We start from the raw sequence: 23,626 nt of genomic DNA, 5'->3' as shown, positions 1-23,626 counted from the left end.
CGAAAGTATGAAGGCTTTGAAGACAGTGCAATATTTTCAAAATAAAACCATTAAATAGAGATGATTTCAAATGAGCCCAAATTTGTTAATTCCCATGAATATCATATAAATAAAGGGAAATGGGCTCATGGAATATTCCCAGCTTTAGGACTGTGATAGAAAAAAAATGTTGCATTAGTGAGATCTGTATCCAGGTTAAATGTAGTAGTAGTAGAATTCATAACAATAAGAAAACAATCATTTTCTTAACTTTCTTGGGAATCTGAGAATGGATGGACTAAAATTCCCCTTGGGCTGCCAAGAGAGGGGCCTGGAATAAACCACCTCTTGTTTAAGCACATTGATGAGTTTTTTTTATTTCTGGCATTCACAACTGGATCTTGTGTAGTCCAATCTGATGCTGAGGATGACTTAAACTCCTGATCTTTCTGCCTTCACGCCCAAATAAGTATAAGACTGTAATGAAACATAATGACATTTTTGCATGGTGACACATACCCTTAGTACCAGCACTTGCGAGGCAGAGGCAGAAGAAATTTTACATTAATAAATCTATCAAAAAATGTAATTTGTTCATAAATTTATTGGTAAATAAAACAGGATAAATATATAATGTGCTCTTCAAGCTTTTTGAAAGATACAACTTTCAAGAAATTAAAAGGCATTTAAATTTATACATGTATGTGTGTGAATATGTAACATAACATAGATACATGGAATAAATGTCATTTCTGGCTGCTTGAGAATCTTGGTGAAAAGGTTATACTACCATTACCATTGTCTATGAGACTAGGCTGGACCTGGACATTCTGTAAGATAGAAATACACTGTCAAGTTTGCAGGAGACACTACCAGAGAGCCTTTAAAAACATTTTTTTTCCCATATCATGTTTTCTCAACATGGGTTTCTGTCTAAGGGTTTCTCTCTAATTAAATACAGTACCATAAGCTCTTTCTCACTGATGAATGCTCACTGCTGAAGGTCAGTTATTAACTGGGCACATGTTTATATCATTTGACCTATAGATTTTTTCCCCCTGTGTTCTCAGTGTTATCAGTGATACTACTGTCTGCATCATGATCTGTATTTAATACTATCTCAGTAATTTCTCCCTCACATAAAGGATGTACAACTGGTGCATCATTGTCAATACTCAACACTTCCTCAATGTCAGCTTCTTCCAGTTTATTTGCACTTTCATCTGACAAGCTTTTGGCATAAGTCATGAGTTTGATATCATGATCTTTTCATTAGAGCCTTTAAACCCTTTAAAACCTTCATCAGCAAGGTCATTTTCAAATGTCCTTGTAACCCAAAGTCTGTGCCAAGCATTTGCTAATGTTGGTAAGTCAATTCCAAGCATTAGCAATGGCATAGATAGCATCCTTAAGACTAAACTGTTGCTGGAAGTCCTGAATTTTGAGACATCCCTTGAAGTAAACGAGCTGTGCAAAAAGAAGTGCTTGTACTTGTTCTTCATAGAGTGTAAGATTCCTAGGTTACAAGGGCGTTGCACCAACCTTTTTTCTTTTGGGTCACCAACCAGCTCCCAAATCGGCTTCTCTTTGTCTAGCTTTTGCCTTGGGGATCTTTATCTTTCTTTCCTTCTGTATATCTTACTTTCTCTGCTTCTCATGTTTAACTGACTGGCAGTGGCTGCCCAGCTTCTCGTGCTGGGTGTCTCCCTCATTCTTTCCTCCTTCTTCTTTCATTCCTCCTTCTTTTTTTTTTAAATATTTATTTATTTATTATGTATACAATATTCTGTCTGTGTGTGTGCCTGCAGGCCAGAAGAGGGCACCAGACCCCATTACAGATAGTTGTGAGCTACCATGTGGTTGTTGGGAATTGAACTCAGGACCTTTGGAAGAGCAGGCAATGCTCTTAACCTCTGAGCCATTTCTCCAGCCCCCTCATTCCTCCTTCTTAAGACTAGATTTCTCCTCCTATTTATCCTCTCTTCCTGCTACTATCCCCACCTATCCTTTCTCTGCCTAGCTATTGACCGTTCAGCCCTTCATTAGACCAGTTGGGTACCTTGGGCCGGCAAGGTAAAACAGCAACAGATTCTTACATAATTAAACACAAATCCTTACATCATTAAACACATGCATCATAAATGAATGTAACACACCTTACACAGTTAAAGTAACATTCCATGGCATAAACAAATGTAATACATGTTTAGATAGTGAAAATAATATTCTACAATAGGCTGTATAATAGATGCCATGTTAGTCAGAAGGTAAATTCCAAAAACATTACTTTTCATGAGAATTTCTGGAGGAGGGTACTCAGAACAGTTGTCTAGAAATAGTAGAATTTTGCAATTTCCTTCCAGTCCAGCCTGTGTACTGCTGCTGGTATAAAATGCTTATTGAACCAGTCAGAAAAGACTTCTCTTGTTACTGATACTTTCTTATTTGCATAGTAATACACTTGTAAACTGTCCACCTTTTTAAATAATTTGGATGTGGACTTCATCCAGTCACTGCTAGCTTCAGCTTGTGTGTGCCTGCAGCATTAGCACACCCAAGAACAGTCAGCCTTTGCTTGGCATCCCTGAAATTCGTTGATGCCTTTTCATTGGCCATGGTTAACGCCTTTCTAGGAACATAGCACCAATGAAGGGCTATTTCACCAGTTTTATAAATTTGTTCAGAGCTGAGGTTTTTATCATCAGACATTATCTTAGCAAGTTCGTCAATATGATTTTCAGCATGTATGATCAGTAGGATACTATCCAACCTCTTTTTAAGATACTTGATTCCAAGATGCTTTGCAGATTTCTGCAGCCAGACTTCTCAGTAGTCACACTCACTTTCAATGTTTTGTTCCTCATGGTATAATCTAGCTTGTTTCATGACCAACAGGCCTGTCTGTGGTGTATCTTTTTTCTTTGTTGAATCCAACGAACACATGATTCAGTTCTTCATTTTTGGTTTCTATGCAATGTTTTTCTATTTTTAACTAGTTCTTGGTTATCACTGTCACTGTAAAATGTAACAACCTATCTTTTTCTGTTTCTTTAAGTCATATATGGTAGTGGTTCCCATACCATAGTCTTCAGTAAGATGTCTCAGTTACACCAGCATCAAGCTTCTGCAATAATTCTACTTTCTGAGCTATTGATAGAGACAAATGCTTACTCTTCTTCTTACCATTATCGAGAGGTACATCTTTAACACTTTTGGACATCTTCCAGTGCAATTAATCATCATGTTGCAAAATTTGAGCAAGTAAAGAGGAACATGTGATGGATGGATGGAGAGAAATCATCCAAAATGAGAATTCAGAGGTTTCATGTTGGCTCACTGCATGTTTTGTTGCCCAATAGTCCTGCTGCCAAGTGTACTAAATACTTTTTTGGGTTTCAGAGTCTTTTCTGCTTTTGTCTTATTTTTCAGTTGCACAATAAAGAGTTGACCTGTATTAAAGTTACCAGTTCAGTGATGAAAAGACTGAAGCTCAGTTAGAAACTTGGTCAAGATTATGAAGCTCTTTCATATCTGTTCTTCTTATTATATTATCTTAAAATTTGGTCATTTGACTGGATTTGTCTTTGTTTTTGTTTTTAGTTTTCTGAGACCAGGTGTCTCTGTACACAGCCCTGGCTGTCCTGGAACTTACTTTGGAGACCAGGCTGGCCTTGAACTCACAAAGATTCACCTGCTTCTGCCTCCCAATTGCTGGAATTATAGGCGTTCATCACCACCGCCCCACTTCACATTTTCCTTGTTGTACTAACTAATCTGTTGGCACTTATGTAGTGATTATTTACTGCTTTGCTGTGAAATCAGGCAAAACAAAGAAAAAGAGCTCATTTTAGACGTATCTCTAGTATCCTCATTATTTTCACAAACTGATTTGTCCGGGGAGACAAATGTTCATTGCTCTGAGACCACACCAATACAATCCAACCTCGATTCAGAGAGTGGAGTCCACATTCAGCTGGCTGGGGTGGACGATAGAGTCCTAGTGGACTCAGAGGGAGATAGAAGGACACACGGAAGAGAAGGAGCCCAGGGGTTGTGTGGTCCTTTTTGATCTAAGATGTGTAGAGAGGCAAGACTGTGTCTCGGTAGCTTTTTTGGATCTCCCGGGTTTGTTTTTTTGTTTTTAGTTGTTGTTGTTCGTTTGTTTGTTTTGCCTTGTTTTGTAATAGAAAAGATCTCATTATGTAGCTCTAGTTGACTTGCTATTCACTACATAGTCCAGACTCCCCTCAAACTCCTGGCAATCCTCCTGCCTCTACCTCCCAAATGTTGGAATTATAGGTGTGCACTATGATGGCTGTTCAACCAGTTTTTAACTGCTTCATAAATTGTAAACCAAAATGCGACTCTAAGTTATTGTTTTCAAGTCTAAAATTGAAATACGTTAGACATTCAACAACTAGATGCTTCTAGAAATGACAGAGTTCATCTTCTGCAATCTGGTCCTTATTTCATGCACTACTTATGAATTTCTACTGAACAGCAACTTTCTCCTTCCTCATTCCCATCATCTTCATATTTTTCGTATCTTTATCAAATGCTAAAGGAGTTTATTACAGAAACCTGAAGACGGTTTATTTACTCTCAAGTCTTTCTCTACTTTCTCATTAGGGGCAAGGACAGTTTAGTCCATTTCTATGATTCCAGAAGTGTGGAAAACCCAGAAAACAAGTACAGAACATTTGTAAAATGCAGCAAGACGGGAAGAAATCACATATTTGTGGTGAAGTGTGAAGACATGGAGACTATTTCAACAGTATTCTTTCCTACCAGCTTGTAATGTGATTATGTATTGAGTGCCTTCTTTGTACTCAGCTGGCACACAGGCAGCCTCAAGGCACTGACTTGTACTTGCGAAGCCCTGCAAACTTCTTATTGACGGAGGAAAGTCGTCACTCCTCTCGTGATCATAAAATCCCATCCATTTTCTCTTTACATCAACACACTCTGCCATACATAAGCACTCTGTAACATTTCTTTCGTTATAATCTTGTCTCCTACCTTATGAGAGAAAGGCATTACATAGATTCCCGGCTCTGTCCCCCTCCTCCCTCAAGATACGGTATCACAGTGTACCTCTAGCTGACTTGAAACTTTCTATGAAGACCAGATTGGCCTCTTCTTGTGGTATAATGTCTCAAGGAGCAAAAATCTGACTGCTCACCACAGGAGCAATATAAACGATTAGTTTAGGGGCTCCTCTCTGAAATAATTGACCAAACCACATAAAAGCCCCTAGCATTTCCCCGTACCTTTCTGTTCAGTGTGCAGAGCTGCTTCAGAACTCAGGCATTGTTTGCTCAGTGGAGATTTCTGAACGAGCAAGGGCAGTGTGAGTGACTGTTAAGTTCTCATTTTTTTCAACTACTGTCAATGAGATTAATGCTTGAGATTCAGAAAGGGAATTCCACAATAATAAAATCAGGTTATTTAAAAATATAAAAAGCTTTCAATGGAAGTTTTATGATAGGTGATTTTCTTAAAGAATCCCATACTATGCTCTCTTTAGTATGTCTTATTTTCTTCCCAAGCACCTTTTCCTTTCTCTTAACTCTTTTTTTTTTTTAAAGATTTATTTATTTATTGTGTACACAGTGTTCAGTCTCCAGGTATGCCCGCACGCCAGAAGAGGGCACCAGATCTCATTACAGATGGTTGTGAGCCACCATGTGGTTGCTGGGAATTGAACTCAGGACCTCCAGAAGAGCAGTCAGTGCTCTTAACCTCTGAGCCATCTTTCCAGCCCCTTTCTTTTAACTCTTGTGCTTAAAATACATATTAAAAACATCCTTTGATAAACACCTCTCTCTCTCAAAAAAAAAAAATTAAATAAAACAAACACGTGCCAAACCTCATCCTAGGTCATCTCACTTGCTGGAAAGGTGAGTATCCCCAAATAGTTCCCACCGCAGTGGCAGCAATGTTCCTGCCTGTAACTGCTTTTCAGTGACGTCAAACTTTTCAAGAGGCACCACTGAATCCTAGCTGGTGGTGGTGGGGGGAGAGGCTATATTCTTTCTTTCTTTCTTTCTTTCTTTCTTTCTTTCTTTCTTTCTCTCTTTCTTCCTTCCTTCCTTCCTTCCTTTTTTTTTTTTTTGGTTTTTTTGAGACAGGGAGCTTGGAGCTTGTCCTGGACCTAGCTCTTATAGACCAGGCTGGCCTCAAATTCACAGAGATCCACCTGCCTCTGCCTCCCGAGTGCTGGGATTAAAGGCATGTGCCATCACCACCCGGCTCTTCTTTGTATTCATATTCTTCCCCGGTACTAAGCAGTGATGATTACTTGTGCATATCAATTAATTTTCCAGAACATTTTATTTTGACTGTAAGAAATGAAAGATCACTTGTAGTTTCTCCCTCCTTACTCTCACTCTTTTTCCTCTCTACTGGGATTGGAGCCAGGGCCTTGCACATGCATTATGTGGCAAGTGCACTATGACTAAGCATTATGGCCAACCTTCTTTTTTATTTTAAAAAGACAAGGTTTTATTATGCAGGCTCAGCTGGCTGGAAATGATCTGCCTAGATAAAAGTGGCCTTGACCTCACAACATTTCTGTCTCTGTCTCCGAATGCTGGTGTTATAGACATGTGCCATCATATTTAGCATGTAGGCCCTCACATGCCCTGATAGTCTATTTCTGTATTGCAAGGCTAAGTCATTAGATGAGTATAAGCAAAATAAATGCTTTTTTTTGTTGTTTTTTTGGCCAGGTGTGGTGTCTCATGCCTATAATCCCAGAATTAGTAAGTAGAGACTGAAGGATTAAGTTTGAGGCCAGCCTGGACCACATAGTGAGCTTCAGGTTATCCTGGGCTACATAGTCTGACACTGTTTCAAACAAAAAAGCAACCCATGCCAGGCGGTGGTGGTGCATGCCTTTAATACCAGCACTCGGATCTCTGTGAGTCCAAGGCCAGCCTGGTCTACTAGAGCTAGTTCCAGACAGGCTCCAAAGCTACAGAGAAACCTTGTTTTGAAAAGCTAAAAAAACCCAAAAACCCCAAAAAACAAAACACCTGAAAAAAAACCAAAAAAAAAAAAACCAAAACCAAAACAACTTACATCTTTTTCCTTTTTCTCATTTTCCTCCCTCCCTTTTATTATTCTTTATTCCTAATATTATAAAGGCCTTATTTGCACACATTAAATTTTACATTTTTACTGAAATTAGTCTGTTTTTGTTTGTTTTATTTTGAGTCAGGATCTCCCTGTATAACTCTGGATGTTCCGGAACTCACTAAGTAGACCAAGCTAACCTCTAACTCCCAGAGATCTACCTGCCTTTGCCTCTCAGGTGCTGGGACTGAAGGCGAGAACCACTGCACCCAACTTTTAGTCTTAATTAATTCAGCAATTAATTATATTAATTCGGTGGCTTTCATTAATTAACAAGCTATCTGTGATATCTTTTCTTGGATAACTGAAATATCATAAGCACATATTAAAACATTTTCTAAATTAAAAGGGTCACCCAGGCATAGATCCTACTGTTTCTAAAGGAAGCTAGAGTTCACCTCAGCAGGCCTGTGATGGTTGCCAAGGATACTCTGTAAAGTCTTTTAGCACCATCTTGTGCTGTTTCCAACCCAATTCCCCATGTGATCTCTGTAAGCATTGCCATTTGGATCTTAAGCAGTTGCATTTTGGCAATCCCAAATAGAACCTTCCATTGGGTGGTGTGGTTTCATGTATTTGACAGATTATGAGCAGTGAGGGAAGGCTCTGAAATGTCAGCACTGTGCTTTCTTTCTTGTGTTCATCTTCATAGTCAGATTCATCTTCATTGACTTTGAACTGAGATTTTTATTTTATCATTGATACAAAGGCAAAGAAATAGTCAATATTCAAATTAACGACTTCAGAAAACTGGTAAGGTAGGACAGAGAACCTTGCACAGACATGGTAGGGTAGGACAGAGAACCTCGCACAGACATGGTTCTTGGCTAGTAGTGAAGCCTCAAGCCATCTTTTACAATTTATGTAAGTATGACACTGGGGGAGCGAAGCCACAAGAAGTGCACATACATACATGCAAGCCAACATACATAAACATAAACAAACACAAATCTTAAAATTAAAAATCACTCCAAGGACAGATTCAACGCAATGCCCAGCAAAATCCCAACAAAATTCTTAAAAGACCTAGAAAGAATTGTATTCAACTTCATATAGAAAAGCAAAAAACCCAGGCTAGGCAAAACAATCCTGTACAATAAAAGAACTTCTGGAGGCATCACAATTCCTGACTTCAAACTCTACTACAGAGCTACAGTACTGAAAACAGCCTGGTATTGGCATAAGAACAGACAGGAAGACCAATGGAACCGAATAGAAGACCCGGATATCAATTCACACATCTTCGAACACCTGATCTTTCATAAAGAAGCAAAAAATATCAAATGGAAAAAAGAAAGCATATTTAACAAGTGGTCCTAGCATAACTGGATATCAACATGTAGAAGAATGAAAATAGACTCATATCTATCACCATGCACAAAACTCAAGTCTAAATGGACCAAAGACCTCAACATAAAGCCAACCACACTAAACCTTATAAAAGAGAAAATGGGAAGTACACTTGAACGCATTGGCACAGGGAATCCCATCAGCACAGATACTGAGAGAAACAATTAATAAATGGGACCTCCTGAAACTGAAAAGCTTCTGTAAAGCAAAGGACACGGTCAACAAGACAAAATGACAGCCTACAGAATGGGAAAAGATCTTCACTAACCCCACATCAGACAGAGGTCTGATCTCCAAAACATACAAAGAACTCAAGAAATTGGACACCTAAAGATCATATAATCCAATAAAAAAAAACAGAGTACAGACCTAAACAGAGGAATCTAAAATGGCTGAAAGACACTTAAGGAAATGTTCAACATCCTTAGTCATCAGAGAAATGCAAATCAAAACAACTGTGTGATTCTATCTTACACCTGTAAGAATGGCCAAGATTAAAAAACACTGATGACAACTTATGCTGGAGAGGTTGTGGGGAAAAGGGAACACTTCTGCATTGCTGGTGGGAGTGCAAGCTGATACAACCCCTTTGAATGTCAATGTGGCAATTTCTCAGACAATTAGGAAACAACCTTCCTCAAGACCCAATAATACCACTTTTGGATATATATCCAAAGGATGCTCAATCGTACTACAAGGACATGTGCGCAACTATGTTCATAGCAGCTTTGTCTGTCATAGCCAGAACCTGGAAACAACCTAAATGCCCCTCAACTGAAGAATGGATAATGAAAATGTGGTACATTTACACACTGGAGTACTATACAGCAGAAAAAAAATAATGACATCTTGAATTTTGCAGGCAAATGGATAAAGCTAGAAAACATTTTAAGTGAGGTAACCCAGACACAGAAAGACACTTATCACGTGTACTCACTCATAGGTGGTTTTTAAACATAAAGCAAAGGAAGCCAGTCTACAAACCACAATCCTAGAGAACTTAAACAACAATGAGGACACTAAGAGAGACTTACATAGATCTAATCTACATGGGAAGTAGAAAGTAGAAAAAGACAAGATCTGAGTAAATTGGGAGCATGGGGACCTTGGGGGAGAATTACAATAAAAATGTATAAAAATGTATACAATAAAAATGTATAAAAATAAAAAAATCTAAAATAAAATCACTCCAAGGTGGCCAGTCTTATTGACTCTTACCTATAATCCCAACAGTGGAGAGGATGAGGCAAGACTGTTGGGATCCAGGCTAGTTTGCATTAGAGAATGAGATATTTTCTCAAAAACCAAAACAAAACAATGTGCCAGGAAGTATAATTGCTTATGTACTGAGTGCTAAGGAAGAGGACACAATGATGAGTCCCTGGTTTTCAATGGAATCATTTACAAGACAGAAGAAACTAGGGAGGAAAAGGATTAGGATACTACAGTGAACCAGTCAGTCTTAAGACTGCTCACGGTATGTAGGAATCTGTCACACTTCATTAAGTGGGTAGTAGAATATTTTCATGTAGTTAAATCGCTGACATAAGGTCTGAGAATAATTTACCAGCTGTCTGCTGTTTATAAGAGTTGATGAACTTGTCAAGTAGAAAGCTAACTAGACAGGAGAGAAAGCAGGGGTCTCAGGACTCGATGTTCCTTTAATTTAGAGCTGGAGGAAAAGAGAAAGGAACCTCTGTGGCGGCTGAGATCAGAAGGGCAAAGGGAGAGTGCTGACCCCAGTAACCCAGGGAAGAGTGTTTCAAGCATGAAACTTGGAAATGCTGCTGAGAGTAAGAATCAAATAAAAGGTGATCCACTGGATTTTGTTTTCTCTCTGTCCCTTGTGCCTGGTATCATGTTTTCTTTGCCTGGAGTGTTTGTATTTCTTAACTAGTTAATTCCCAATGATCCTTGATGATACGGATCAAACATTTGCTCTGGTTTCCCCAGCACAATCTTACAGCCCTAAGACAATTCCCTTTAGACTACTCGGAATCGTTTCATTTATTTATTTTTTTGACTTGACTGTTGCCCCATTAGAATCTGTCCTTAGATGGCATTGTCTTTGTGTTCACCTTTCTCACCTAGCGTCTCTGTCACCCTAAACCCCAGAATATTGCAAAATTTCAACAAATGTTTGCCAAACCAATACATAAAGGTGCCACATGAAGGACTGGAAATAACCAGCAAAAGCAACATGGCACTGTGAGGTACGGTAGACAATTTCGATCCATGGAATAAATGTATCTGCCGGAGCAGTGAAAATTAGCAAAGTCCATTAAAGACTGACATTCAGCTGGGTGGTACTGGAATGCTTCTATGATTGCAGCATTGAAAAGAAGCTGAGATAGAAAGGTACGGAACTTGAGACCAGCCAGAGCTACATAGAAAAACCTTTCGTTAAAAACAAAAATAAAACAAACAAAAAAAGAGCTGCGTGGTGGTAGCACACACCTTTAATCCCAGTACAATGGCGACAGAGGCAGGCGAATTTCTGTGAGTTTGAGGCCAGCCTAGTCTCCAGGGAGATTTCTGGGACAGCTATGACACACAGAAAAAACCTGTCTCAAAAGAAAAAAAAAAGGCTTAAATTCCAGCTTGGAAAGTAAAAGTTTGTATTTTGATCTTTCCTCCTTTTACATTTACTTTTCTTTGTTCATTTTTCCTTTTGGCCTTGTGTCTACTTTTCTAATCCAAACTAGTTCTTCTCAAATTTTATACTGTGTGTGTGGGGGGGTGGGAGTGGAGTAGGCAAACTGAATGAGGCAGTGAGAAGTCCGTGGGAGATATAAAAACTGTATCAAGGGTGGAGAACACTTTTGTCAGGCAAGCGTGAATGCTTCTAAGCAAGAAAATAGGTGAAACTAGGATCACAGGAAAGCAGGGCCACAAAACTCTTCAGCTAAATTTAAATGTCGGTTCTATTTGCCTTTGTGTCATTACGTATTTTAGAATGTATAAAAAGGGACGATAGTAATACCTGTCTTAGAAGGTTGTTTTCTGGACCAGACAATAAAATATGACCTTTTCATGAACTTAGTGCCAGGGGAGGCGTAAGGTAAACGCTCAGTTTACGTTATTCAAAGCGAAGTCTAACCTCAGTAGTAAATCCCTGCCACATGAATGTATTAGTAAATTAGTACCTCACCCAAAGCAGAGAAGTATGCACGGGCACTTACATTTTGGGCACTGCAAACACCGTGCCTAAAGTAAAACTGTCAAAGCACAACGCCTCGCAGCGGTAGCTGGTTTAATACTTTCAGAGAAGCCAAAAGGAAAAAGAAGAGAAAAGAAATATAAAGGAAATGATTCTAAAATGCATTTTGAGGAAAAAAATCTGTCTCATCCACAACAGGTAGGATCACGTGGAAGTGACCCTGGTACCTGGTCCCAAGTATTTTCTGGCCCAGGAATGACACGACTCGGAGGAGACTAGTCCGCCATTCCCCGCTCCTGGGGGCATCTCGGGCCTAAGTGTGTCGGCAGCGGCCTGAGCTCTGGACAGTGACCTCCCCGGGTTTAGGGACCGAATCTGGGAAGGCTCACACCACCCGTGGTCGGGAGAAACTCGGAGAAGGAGCCCGCGCCAGGCCGCCCATTGGTCGCCCAGCCACCAAGTTCCGCCCCCAGATTTGAAAGCCTTTTCCGGAAGCCCAGGCAAAGGTCCCCCGCGCGCTAGCCCAGCTCCTAGGGCTCTCCGGAAGCCCCGCCCACTCCCAGGGTTCATTGCGCTGTTGGCCGCCATTGTTTGAATTTGAAAACGGAGTGGTGCTGGCTCTGCTCGTGGCGTTTGCGGAGGCCGGGGATGCTGCAGGTGAGGAGCTGGCACTTAGGAGGGTGACTGCTTGCACAGAGCTGAGTCTACGACGCCGCGGCAATGTCAGCGTCGGCCGGGCTCGTCACGCCCGTGGTCGAGCGAGGCTGCTGCAGGTGCGGGGCTGAACCGCAACTTTAGGTAGTTCAGACACACAAGACTTTAATCTCTGGGCCTTGGTTTCCTGCTCTGTTAAAGGAGATGCGAGTTATATTTAAAGACATGAATACTTTCCTAGGACAGGAAAAGACTTGCCACATCTAGTTCTCTGAATTCCGGAGGTGAGCAGTTTCGTCCCGTGACAAGGTCTCCTGGGCACAGGCCAGTCTTTTATGTCACGCCACTTTTATGTCACGGTAGAAAAAAAGCTTATTTGGGTTTTATGTGTATATAAAGAAAATGGAAGTGGACCAGTTTTATTTGGGCACTTCTGTTGACATGCATTTTGAAGCCTGCCGTAAACAAATGTAGGTGGATGACCGTCTCCAAATTGGGAATCTCCGTGTAGGTGTTTTAGATTGTTGTTTCTTAAAAACAAAACAAAACAAAACAAACAAGCAAAGAGACAGGAGAGAGGCAGCCTTTTCCCCCTCTGGTATTGTGCATCTGGTAGATTTTTGTTTGTTTTGTTTGTTTTTGTTTGAGATAGGGTTATTCTGTGTAGTCTTGGCTGCCCCGGAACTCGTTCTGTGGACTGGCTGGCATCAGCCTCTGGAGTGTTGAGTGGTGGGATTAAAGGAGTGAGGTCATCATTGCTTGGCACATCTGGTTGATTCTTAAAAATATTTCATTTTTTTGGGGGGGGGGTCAGGTTTACCCTGTAGTGATTTCATGTTCAGTTCAGATTTAATAATTCAATGATGGCTTTATTTCATATTCAGTTTAAGATTTGTGTTTGCCAGTTACCGAATTTTTTCTGATCTGTCTGTCTGTCTGTCTGTCTGTCTATCTATCTATCTATCTATCTATCTATCTATCTATCTATCTATCTATCTATCTATCGTGAGGGGGCGGTTGTCCTGGCCATGGACTCCAGAGCCTTAGCTACCCAGAATTTCTCGTTAAAACCCAGTCCTCTATTTCTCTCTCTCTCTCTCTCTCTCTCTCTCTCTCTCTCTCTCTCTCTCTCTCTCTCTCTCTCTCTCTCGCTTTTGGGATGGGGGTGGGATGGGGGTGGGGTGGGGACAGTTTTTCTGTAGTCTTGGAGGCTGTCCTGGAACTAGCTCTTGTAGTCCAGGCTGGCCTTGAACTCATCTGCCTTCCTAGTGCTGGTATTAAAGGTGTGTACCACTATTGCCCGGCCCAATCCTCTATTTTAAATGTAAAGTTTATATGCATTATTTCACTTTTTACTTAAAGTTGGAAGAATCAAATTGAAAGCCATTTTGCAAATAACTGAGTTTCAGCCCTGAGTGTTAATATTTGGTTTACAGCAATCTTGATTCAACCCATATTCTCTTTTCTGTTTGATTAATGAGATGAGGATTTCAGGTGGCGTGAATATTTCATACTCTTCTTTCACTAATTGCATTTGTTCATGGCATGTCTTTGGATGAATCTACCTAAGAGTTGGATCATATGAATAGTTGTAGGTAGTGGTCAATATTAGTATATTTGGAATCTGTCAATATAATTTGGCCTTTTGTCTTTTAATAGTTTGTTGTAGTGTAAATGAAACAGTCTAATTTTTTTTCTCTGATATCCAATTTCTTTGATGGGGGAAGTAGAAAATTTTAGTTTTTATATTAAGTAATCAGTTGATTTGAGACAGGGCTTTATTATATTGATCAAGCTTGCTTTAAACTCAGAGATCCACCTGCTTTTTCCTTGGAGGGGTCTGGGAACTGGGCTTAGACCATCATTCACAACCTTTTTTTGTTTTTCTTTTTATTTATTTATTTATTTATTTTTGTTCTTTGAGAAAAGATCTTTGCCTTAGCCTAGACTGGCCTTGGATCCCCTGTATAGCTAAGATGACCTGAAACTTCTTATTTTCCTGCACCACCTCTAGTGCTGAAATTGTAGACCCATGCCACCACACCCTGTTTATTGTGCTAGGGATGGAACCCAGGACTTTGTGCATGTTAGCAAAGTAGTATACTGACTGAACTACATCGAAGTTCCCTGGAGTGTAGACTTTAAATTGTGGGTGACTCATAGACTGATGTATTATACTTGTCTAAAGAGGTTACTGCTCTTTCAGAATGGAATCTCATTTGAATCAAGATGGATTGCCTAGACCATCTTATGTTTTTAGTGCTGACCCAATTGCAAGACCTTCGGAAATAAATTTTGATGGCATTAAGCTTGATCTCTCTCATGAGTTTTCCTTAGTTGCTGCAAACCCTGGGGTAAGTACAATGTAAGGAAAACCCTGTTTATTGTGCTCTGGGGAAAACGTGTTTATTTTGCAAAGTTTCCATAAACTTCCTATATTTAAAGCAGACTTGTATCCTGGCTTTTCAGTGGAGCCCTGTATCAAAAGAAATATATAACAGTTCATTTGTTCATTTTTCTTTCTTTCCTTCTTCTGTCTTTCTTTCCTTCTTCTGTCTTTCTGTCTTTCTTTCTTTCTTTCCTTCTTTCCTTCTTTCCTTCTTTCCTTCTTTCCTTCTTTCCTTCTTTCCTTCTTTCCTTCTTTCCTTCTTTCCTTCTTTCCTTCTTTCCTTCTTTCCTTCTTTCCTTCTTTCCTTCTTTCTTTCTTTCTTTCTTTCTTTCTTTCTTTCTTTCTTTCTTTCTTTCTTTCTTTCTTTTTGTTTTCTTGTTTTTCAAGATAGTTGCCCTGTGTAACAGCCCTGGCTGTCCTAGAACTACATTGGTAGACAAGGCTGACCTCCAACTGAGTTCCTCCTGCCTCTGCCTCCCAAATGCTGAGTTTAAAGGCCTGTGCCGCCACCATCTGGCAACAGTTCATTTTTAGACAGTGGGTCTAAACAACTTAGAATGTGTGTACCTGTATCCTAACTGTATCCATCTGAAGCAAAAGCATTTTCAGGTTTTATTCTTTGGTATTTAAACTAACTGGTGGAATATTCATGTGGTCTACTTTATTGTGGTGCTTGCTTTATTGTGCTGTTCTGGAAAGAACCTGCAGTGTCTTCATTGTCAGAGTGCACTGTGTGTGTAGCGTGGGTCCCCCTGAAGAAAGGCAATCCAGGATGAAATTTTAATGCCTATGTGGCAGCAGAAAGATCCAGCCTCTCTGATGGACTTAACCCCAAACAGCCATGCAAACATGTATTTATTGTTAATGCAAATTATTTCTCGTAACAAGGTCCCAAATCTAATGTACATGTCCTACTGAAGGAGAGCATGACATGCCCCCAAGGCTCTAGTCCTTTAATATGTCTCATTTGCATTACACAATAATACAGGAGCCTCAGGTGTGCCTGAGGCTTCTTGTGATCAAAGACTTGGGATGGGCATAAAACAGTTCTATAAATCACAGAAAACAATCACTTTCCCACAAGGGTTCTTCAAAGCCAAAGTACTTCTAAAAAACGTCTGCTCATTCTAATGTTTACCTTATACAGTGACTGCTAAATTACTACAACATCCATTGTATGCAAAAGTTCCAAAAGGCTTCTAATTAAGTAAATAACTGATATGAACATATAAAAGCAGGGTCACAGAAATCTTGAACTTTCTGACAGTAGGAAACTGAGTTTGTGAAGCATGAATAGTAAATATTGAAGTCAGGTAGTGTAGTGCTCCAACTTCTCAGAGCTGTTCACAGTTCTATGTAATTTATACTTTACCTTTCCATATCAGTTTTAAAATCAGTTTATCAGTTTCTTCATAAAAGCTCTTGGGAAGAAAATGCTTAATTAAGAATGCATTCATTGAATCTGTGTATCGGTTTGGGGAACATTCATCATAACAGGATTGAATCTTCCAAATACCGAGCAAGATGTGTCTTCTTTATTTTGGTTGGTTCTTTAATTTCTTTTAGCAATGTTTTGTAGCTTTCCAGCCTGTTCTCGTCTATTCTTATTTTGGAATTTTCTTTATTCTTGTGAATGGTATTGCTTTTTAAAATAAATCTTTAACTGTGTTCCTTTGCAGATAGAGCAGTTAATTGATTTTGCATATTAATTTGTATCATGATGCATGTTGACCTCTAATGGTTTTAGTAACTTCGATTTTGTAGGTAGATGGTTGTGTATGTGAGAAGGCATCTTCATTCCTAATTTGGGTGTGTTTTCTTTTTTTTTGTCTTTTTACAAATTGCACTGGGTAGAGCTATTTCTAGTGCAAGTGTTGAATAGAGTTGTTAAAATCATTCTTTCGTGATTATTTTTGTAAATGCCCTTTATCACGATAATGAATTGTGATTTTTTTAAACTTTTGTTCCTTTTTAAATGAAAATAAAATCACTTTAATTAATTTACAAACTAGAACATCACACAGCAGGTTTAAGGAAGCCACTCAAACATCCCAAACTCTACATCTGTGTGAACTGTATACAGGTAGGATAAAGTTTATTTGTTTATTTTTGAGGCATGGTCTCTCTTTGTAGCTTTCCCTTGTCCTACCCTCTAGCCTTCGCATTTCTGGAGTCCTGATATTATAGGCATGCAGTAACCTACAATCCTGGCCTCTGTGAAACAGCTCTGGATGTCCTGGAACTCAATCTGTAGACCAGGCTGGATTTGAATGTACAGAAATCCATCTGCCTCTGCCTCCCCAAGTACTGGGATTAAAGGCGTGTGCCACCACCACCTGACAGTTTGTTGGTTTTGAGATCTGGAGTCCTGGGATTATAAGAATGCACTTTGTTGGTTTTGAGACAGGGTATATCACATAGTGTAGGCTAGTCAGGAATTTGAATATGACTGAGAATGACATTGAATTACTGAACCACCTACTAAAATTACAGACCTGAGTTTTTACAATTATATTCCTCCTCCCTTCCCCTATCTATAGAGATAAAAACCTTCCCTTATTTATCTGTTTCTAAAAACAACTGAATTGTCTTGATAAAAGCCATGGCCTGTATATGATAGGCAATCATTCAATCACTGAACTATATCCGTAAGATCTTTTGAGTTGCCCAGACTGGCCTTGGAGCTTGTGTATATCTTGCAGGCTTCCAGTTTTGATTTTCTTGCTTTAGTCTTTAGAGTAGCTGGGATTGTAGATGTGTAAGACCATACCTGGACTACCAAGATTTTTCTTTTATTAATGTTTCTTTCAAGTATGTGGGCGTTCTGTCCGACTGTATGTATGTACACTATGTCTGGTGCCCTAGTAGGTCATAAGTTGTCATATCCTGGAACTGGAGTGAGAGATGGTAGTGGGCTGCCCGTGGGTGCTGGAAATTGACCTCAGGTCCTCTACAGGAGCATCACATACTCTTAATACCTAAGGCTTAAGGAGAGGACCAACACTTGAAAGTTGTCCCCTGAACTCCACTTTCCTCTGTCCCCAAACAAAACAAAATACCACCACCACCACCAACAAAAACTGTATTTTTGGCTAGCCTCAGCTATGTAGCAAGGCCTTGGTTGTAGAAATACTAAGAAACAAAACCAATATAGGTTAATGACTGAATAAAAATTCTGTAGGCTATTATGTAAATCAATCATATGAAGACAGTTAATCTCTTAAAAATTATATTTTTAATTTTTTTTTTAGGCAAACCGTTTGGGATCTAAAAATTACCTCCAAGTTTGCCTTCGAATAAGACCATTCACACAGTCAGAAAAAGAACATGAGACTGAGGTTTGTGTTGAATTTTCTTAGATTTTAATATTTTGTTTTCATTCCATCAATGCTACTCTTATTATTGTGTGCCTGTTTTCTAGGGCTGTGTACAAGTTCTGGACTCGCAAAATGTTCTGCTGAAAGATCCCCAAAGCATCTTTGGTCACCTGAATGAGAAGGGCTCTGCACAGATGGCACAGAAATTCAGTTTTTCTAGGGTAAGTAAGTTCCCTGGGAAACAGGGATTTGTGTGTGTGTGTGTGTGTGTGTGTGTGTGTGTGTGTGTGTGTGTGTGTGTGGTGTGGAGAGCTATGTTGTGGACATGTAAAGCACATATTCTATCTCTAAAGAACACCCCCGCTCGCTCTCTTTGCTCTATTTCAGTGTCATAGTTTCTTTTTTCTTTTTCATTTTTTTATTTTTTTATTTATTTTTTAAAATAGGGCAAGACTTGACATGGGCTCAGTTGTATAATTGTGTACAGTAGAGTGCATGTTTTATGCTCATAGAACTTCAGTCTTCGGTGCTGAGATATATACTTTTTCCCCCCCGGAAGTTAAGCCCAGGTCTGTAAATATATAATTTGAAGTGAGTAAGTCACTGAATTAACCTTTTTATTCTAATTAAAAATATTTTTAAAAACTCACGAACAATTGATTGACTGGGTTAGTGAGTTTTCTTAGAGTTGTTTTTTTTTATTATTTGTGTGTGCCTGCCGTGCTGTGCATGTGGAAGACCTTGCAGGAGGCTTTCCTCCTCTTTCCGCCATGTGGTTTTCAGGGATTTAACTCAGGTTGTCAGCCTTGCTGGCAGGGACCTTTACCCACTGAGCCCTTGCCAGTTTTGAAGTTTCTATCCTAAAAGTTTATAAATACTGGTGGTAGAAATATGGTACTTTTCTGAATTAATATTTCAAAATAAATATTTAATAATTTTGAACATGAATTTTATTAAAAGTCTTATCTTAAAAATGTTTCCTTAGGTTTTTGGACCTGAAACTTCCCAAAAAGAATTCTTTCTGGGTTGCATTATGCAGCCAGTAAAAGACCTCTTGAAAGGACATAGTCGGCTGATCTTTACATATGGACTGACCAATTCTGGAAAAACTTATACATTTCAAGGTAAATATTGTTTATTTTGACTAGAAAAATAAACCATTAATATTCATTCAGTATTTTCATAATTACATGTTATAGTTCCATCATCTAGTCCATATTTTTTATTTTCACTATTTTTTCATTAAAATATATAATCACATTATTTCTTCTTCCTCCAACTCCTTTTATATCACCTACTGTTCCTTCTCACATTCATTCCCTCTTTATTATTAATATAGCCTTCTAAATCTGTTAACTATTGCATATACGTATATGTTTTTTAAAAATATTTTTATTTTTTTATTTTAGTTTTTTGACAAAGGGTTTCTTTGTAGCTTTGGAGCCTGTCCTGGAACTAGCTCTTGTAGTTCGAATTCACAGTGATCCGCCTGCCTCTGCCTCCTGAGTGCTGGTATTAAAGGTGTGCACCACCACCGTCAGGCATATGTATATATTTTTAGGGCTTTAAAAAAATTAATATTAAAAAGTACTAGAGGTGGAGGTGTTGGTGTAATCCCAGCATTTAGGAGTTAGAGGCAGGATAGTCTGATCTACATAGTGAGTTCTACTCTAGCCAGAGCGACATAATGAGACCTTATCTCAGAAAGCAAAAAAACCCAAACAAACAAACAAACAAACAAACAAACAAAAAACAACAAAGTATTGGTTTAATTATGCCATGCTTGTACATACATATCATTATAATTTGTTCTTTTCCTTTCCCCTTATTTCAGTTCTCCACTCCCCCAATCCTTCTTCTGGTCCTCTTCCTCCTTGCAAAATAGTCTTTCCTTCTGGCTGCATATACAGAATGCTGTATACACACTCCCACATACACACACATGCATATGTATATACATATATATTATGTATAGAAAACACACACCCACACACCACGTTCCATAGATGCTCTTTTTGCCTTCCCTTAGTATTGCTTCTCCTCTTCCTCCTTTAGTGATTTCTCCCTCTGTCTTTCTCAGTTTAAATCTAGATTCTGCATATGAGAGGAAATAGTTTCTGCGCTTGACTTATTTCCCCAACACACTGGTATTCAGGTCTGTTTGCTTTGTTGCTTGGCAAGCACTTTCAAATTGTACTTTCTCCCCTATCCTGGCCAGCGGGACACGAATGGGGGTCCCTGATAAACCTGGAGGGGAAGAATGGAAGGACAGAAACATGAGAAATGACAGCAAGACAGGCTTTCTGATCAAGCTGCAAGTTTTATTTTTTCTCATATAGCAAACAGGCAGGGGAGACGGTAGGGTGTCAGGAAAGTCCAGTTTGTTGGAATTCAGGTCTGGAAGGTCTCTGGCTGAGAGAAAGAGATATTAACTAACAGATGAAATGCTAATTGCTTCTAAAGCCTGGAGCCTGCAGGTCTTGCAGGGAGCTAGGATTTCCTAGGCCCAGAACTTACCCTGCAGAGGTGATAGAGGTGAATATTTTACTTGTGAACTTCAGATGGCATTAACAAAATACAGGTCTTTGCTTCCGTCATTCCCCAAGCTGTAGTATGTTCTTTTCTTGTTCTAACTCTTCTTGAACAAACAGGGAAAGCTCCTAGCTAGTCATCTTATCTTGCTATCCCTTCAATTTTTTAAGCATATTCATATATATAGCTGATAGTTTTTAATTCAGATATATGTATAAGATTATTTTATACATGTTAGAGAGGAAAATATTGTTAAAAGTTAATATATATTCTAGAAAATTAAGCCTGGAATAAACATTTCATTTTGTGACTATGGGTGATAGGAAATAAATATTAAGACTAGATCTGAATGTAAAATTTCAGGATATTGAATCAGAATATGTTGATAATAAAGACTAAAATAATAGAAAACTAATAATTCCTTAACTTCTTGCATTTTCCCTTTTTTAACTTTATTATTGGCATCAAAGGTGCTTTTTAAATTCAAAAACATTGCCCTTTTCCTGTCTTTTTATAGGCACAGAGGAAAACATTGGCATTCTTCCTAGAACACTGAATGTATTGTTTGATAGTCTTCAGGAACGACTTTATACGAAAATGAACTTCAAGCCACATAGATGTAGAGACTACTTAAGGCTGTCATCTGACCAAGAGAAAGAGGAAGGTGCTAACAAAAGCGCGCTGCTGCGGCAGGTTAAAGAGGTACACCAGGATTTTAGTACAGAAAATAGCAAAATCATGGAAATTTTTTGAAAACTTTCATGATAATTTTAGCTTGTTTGTCTGTGTTTGGTCATGGTGGTTTTTTTTTTGTTGTTGTTTTTGAAAAAATATTTAAGACAGCAAATGGAAATACTAAATAGAAATGTAAACTATAGTGGTCTTTTTTGTTATAGAATTAGTATTACGCTTTTAAAATATGAAACATTTGAAAATAATAAAAACAAAAAAATTAAAAAAATAATGTAGGAAAGGAAAAGTGAATATTTGGAACAGTTTGATTTCTTGAGAGACTCCCTGTTTAGTTCAGCAGATCTCACTTTGCAATCTTCCTACTTTTGTCTCTTGAGTGCTAGATTTACTGAGTGCACCTCATACCTGTCACATGCAGAGGGTTTCTGTCTCTGAATGGATACACACAGTCATATGTAGCTACTTTCACATTTGATTGTTCCGATACTGGTTAGATCCAGGCCTCATGTATGCTAGGCAAGCACTATCATTGACCTATATTTTTGCTCCCTCTTTATATATAGATTACAGTTTTTTCTTTTAATCAGTAGTGAAATCTTATTCTTTTTAAAATAACCTAGTTTTTCACTAACCATCAAAATACCAAATAATTCAATTAAAAAATGGGGTACAGATCCAAACAGAATTCTCAACAGAAGAATCTCAAATGATTGAAATACACTTAAAGAATTGTTCAACATCTGTAGTCATCAGTGAAATGCAAATTGAAGTGACTCTGAGGTACCACTTTACACTTGTCAGAGTGGCTAAGATCAAAACCACTAATGACAGCTTATATTGGAGAGGATGTAGAGAAAGGGAACAGTCCTCTACTGCTGGTGGGAGTGCAAATTGGTACAACTACTTTGGAAATCAGTATGGCAGTTTCTCTCAAAATCTGCTTCAAGACCCAGCTATACCATTCTTAGACATATACCCAAAGGGTTCTCAATCATACCACAAGGACACTTGCTCAGCTATGTTCCTAGCCGTATTATTCACAATAGCCTGAACCTGGAAAAAAACCCAATGCCCCGCAGCTAAAGAAAGGATGGGGAAACTGGTACATTTGCACAATGGAGTACTGTTGTAGGAGGCTGCTTGTTTGTTTCCTGGCTACCCAGACTCAAGAAATAACCACACAGAAACTGTGTTAATTAAATCACTGATTGGCCTATTAGCTCTAGCTTCTTATTGGCTAGCTCTTACATCTTAATTTAACCCATTTCTATCAGTCTGTGTATCACCACGTGGCTGTTGCTTACCGGCACGGTTCCATCTGTGTCTTCTGGAGAAGGTAGACTTCTCCTTCTTTTTCCCAGCATTCAGTTTAGTCCTCTCCCCCCCCCCCCCCCCCCGCGCCGCCTACCTTTATGCTGCCCTATCACAGACTAAGATAGTTTAAATAAAAAATAAAAGCAACACATGCAGAAGGAGCTCCCACACCAGAGTACTACGCAACTGTAAAAAACAATGACCTCATGAAATTTGTAGGCAAATGGATGGGACTAGGAAAAAAAAAATCATCCTGAGTGAGGTAACCCAGACCCAGAATGACAAACGCAGTATGTAACCAGTCATAAGTGGATACTAGGAGTAACATACAGGATAACCAACTTACAAATCCACAGTCCCAGAGAGGCTAGAGAACAAGGAGGGCCCAAAGAGGGATGGATGGATGGATGGATTTCCCTGGGAAGGGGAATTAGAAGAGATTTCCTGGGTTAACCAGGGGCTGGGAGTAGAGGGGGTCGGGAAGGTGGAAATTTGAGGGAGCTGTTGGGCAAGCAGTTTTCTGGCTAGGCACTGCAGGCAGGTTGGGGTGGGAATAAAGAAAGACATTTGATGTGGGTGGGTATTTTGGGGTTAGGGAGAAACCTGTTGCCAGGGAAACTCCCAGGAATCCTCAAGGATGATCCCAGCTAAGACTCCTAGCAACAGTAGAGAGGGTGACTGAACTGGCCGTCTACTATAATCAGATTGGTGACTACTTTAAGTGTCATCAGAGCGCCTTCATCCAGTAACTGAAGCAGATGCAGAGATCCACAGACAAGCACTGGGCCGAGTTTCAGGAGTCCTGAAGAAAGGGAGAAGGGATTGTAGTAGCCAGGGGTGGGTGTTGTTAGTTATTGGCCAGTCAGCTTCTGTATTAAACCAATCACAGTGATATATATTCACACTCTTAGTACTCTAAATCATTGGTGTCTATTAGCAGTTAGGTCAGTGTGTTTTACTTACTTCCTTTAAAAAAAATCTGCTTAAAAACTAATTGTATATTGTTGAACTTACTATAAGCAGTGCTTTGCTTCAGTGAGGGAATGTTCTATTTCAGGTGTATTTCCTGTTACTTTCTCCAGACTGAGTTTAACAGTGAGT

General features: G+C 39.1%; 1 protein-coding gene across 3 annotated transcripts in view; it reads left to right on the top strand.

The window, feature by feature from the left end:
- Positions 1–12,193: 12,193 nt before the first annotated feature.
- The window catches only part of Kif20b (kinesin family member 20B), a 57,184-nt gene continuing 45,751 nt past the window's right edge, over positions 12,194–23,626 (top strand). For all 3 annotated transcript variants that reach the window (XM_048438903.3, XM_085693802.2, XM_048438899.3), the window contains exons 1-6: positions 12,194–12,283; positions 14,487–14,634; positions 17,921–18,007; positions 18,091–18,207; positions 18,972–19,110; positions 21,036–21,220. In XM_048438903.3, coding sequence (XP_048294860.3) covers positions 14,488–14,634; positions 17,921–18,007; positions 18,091–18,207; positions 18,972–19,110; positions 21,036–21,220 — 675 coding nt within the window. In that variant the 5' untranslated portion in view covers positions 12,194–12,283; position 14,487. The remainder of the gene's footprint in view (positions 12,284–14,486; positions 14,635–17,920; positions 18,008–18,090; positions 18,208–18,971; positions 19,111–21,035; positions 21,221–23,626) is intronic.

This window comes from Myodes glareolus, chromosome 7 (assembly GCF_982192425.1).
Source record: "Myodes glareolus chromosome 7, mMyoGla1.1, whole genome shotgun sequence".
Taxonomy (NCBI): domain Eukaryota; kingdom Metazoa; phylum Chordata; class Mammalia; order Rodentia; family Cricetidae; genus Myodes; species Myodes glareolus.
The sequence above is the reverse complement of the archived record's forward strand: the minus strand, read 5'-3'. Positions and strand labels throughout refer to the sequence as shown.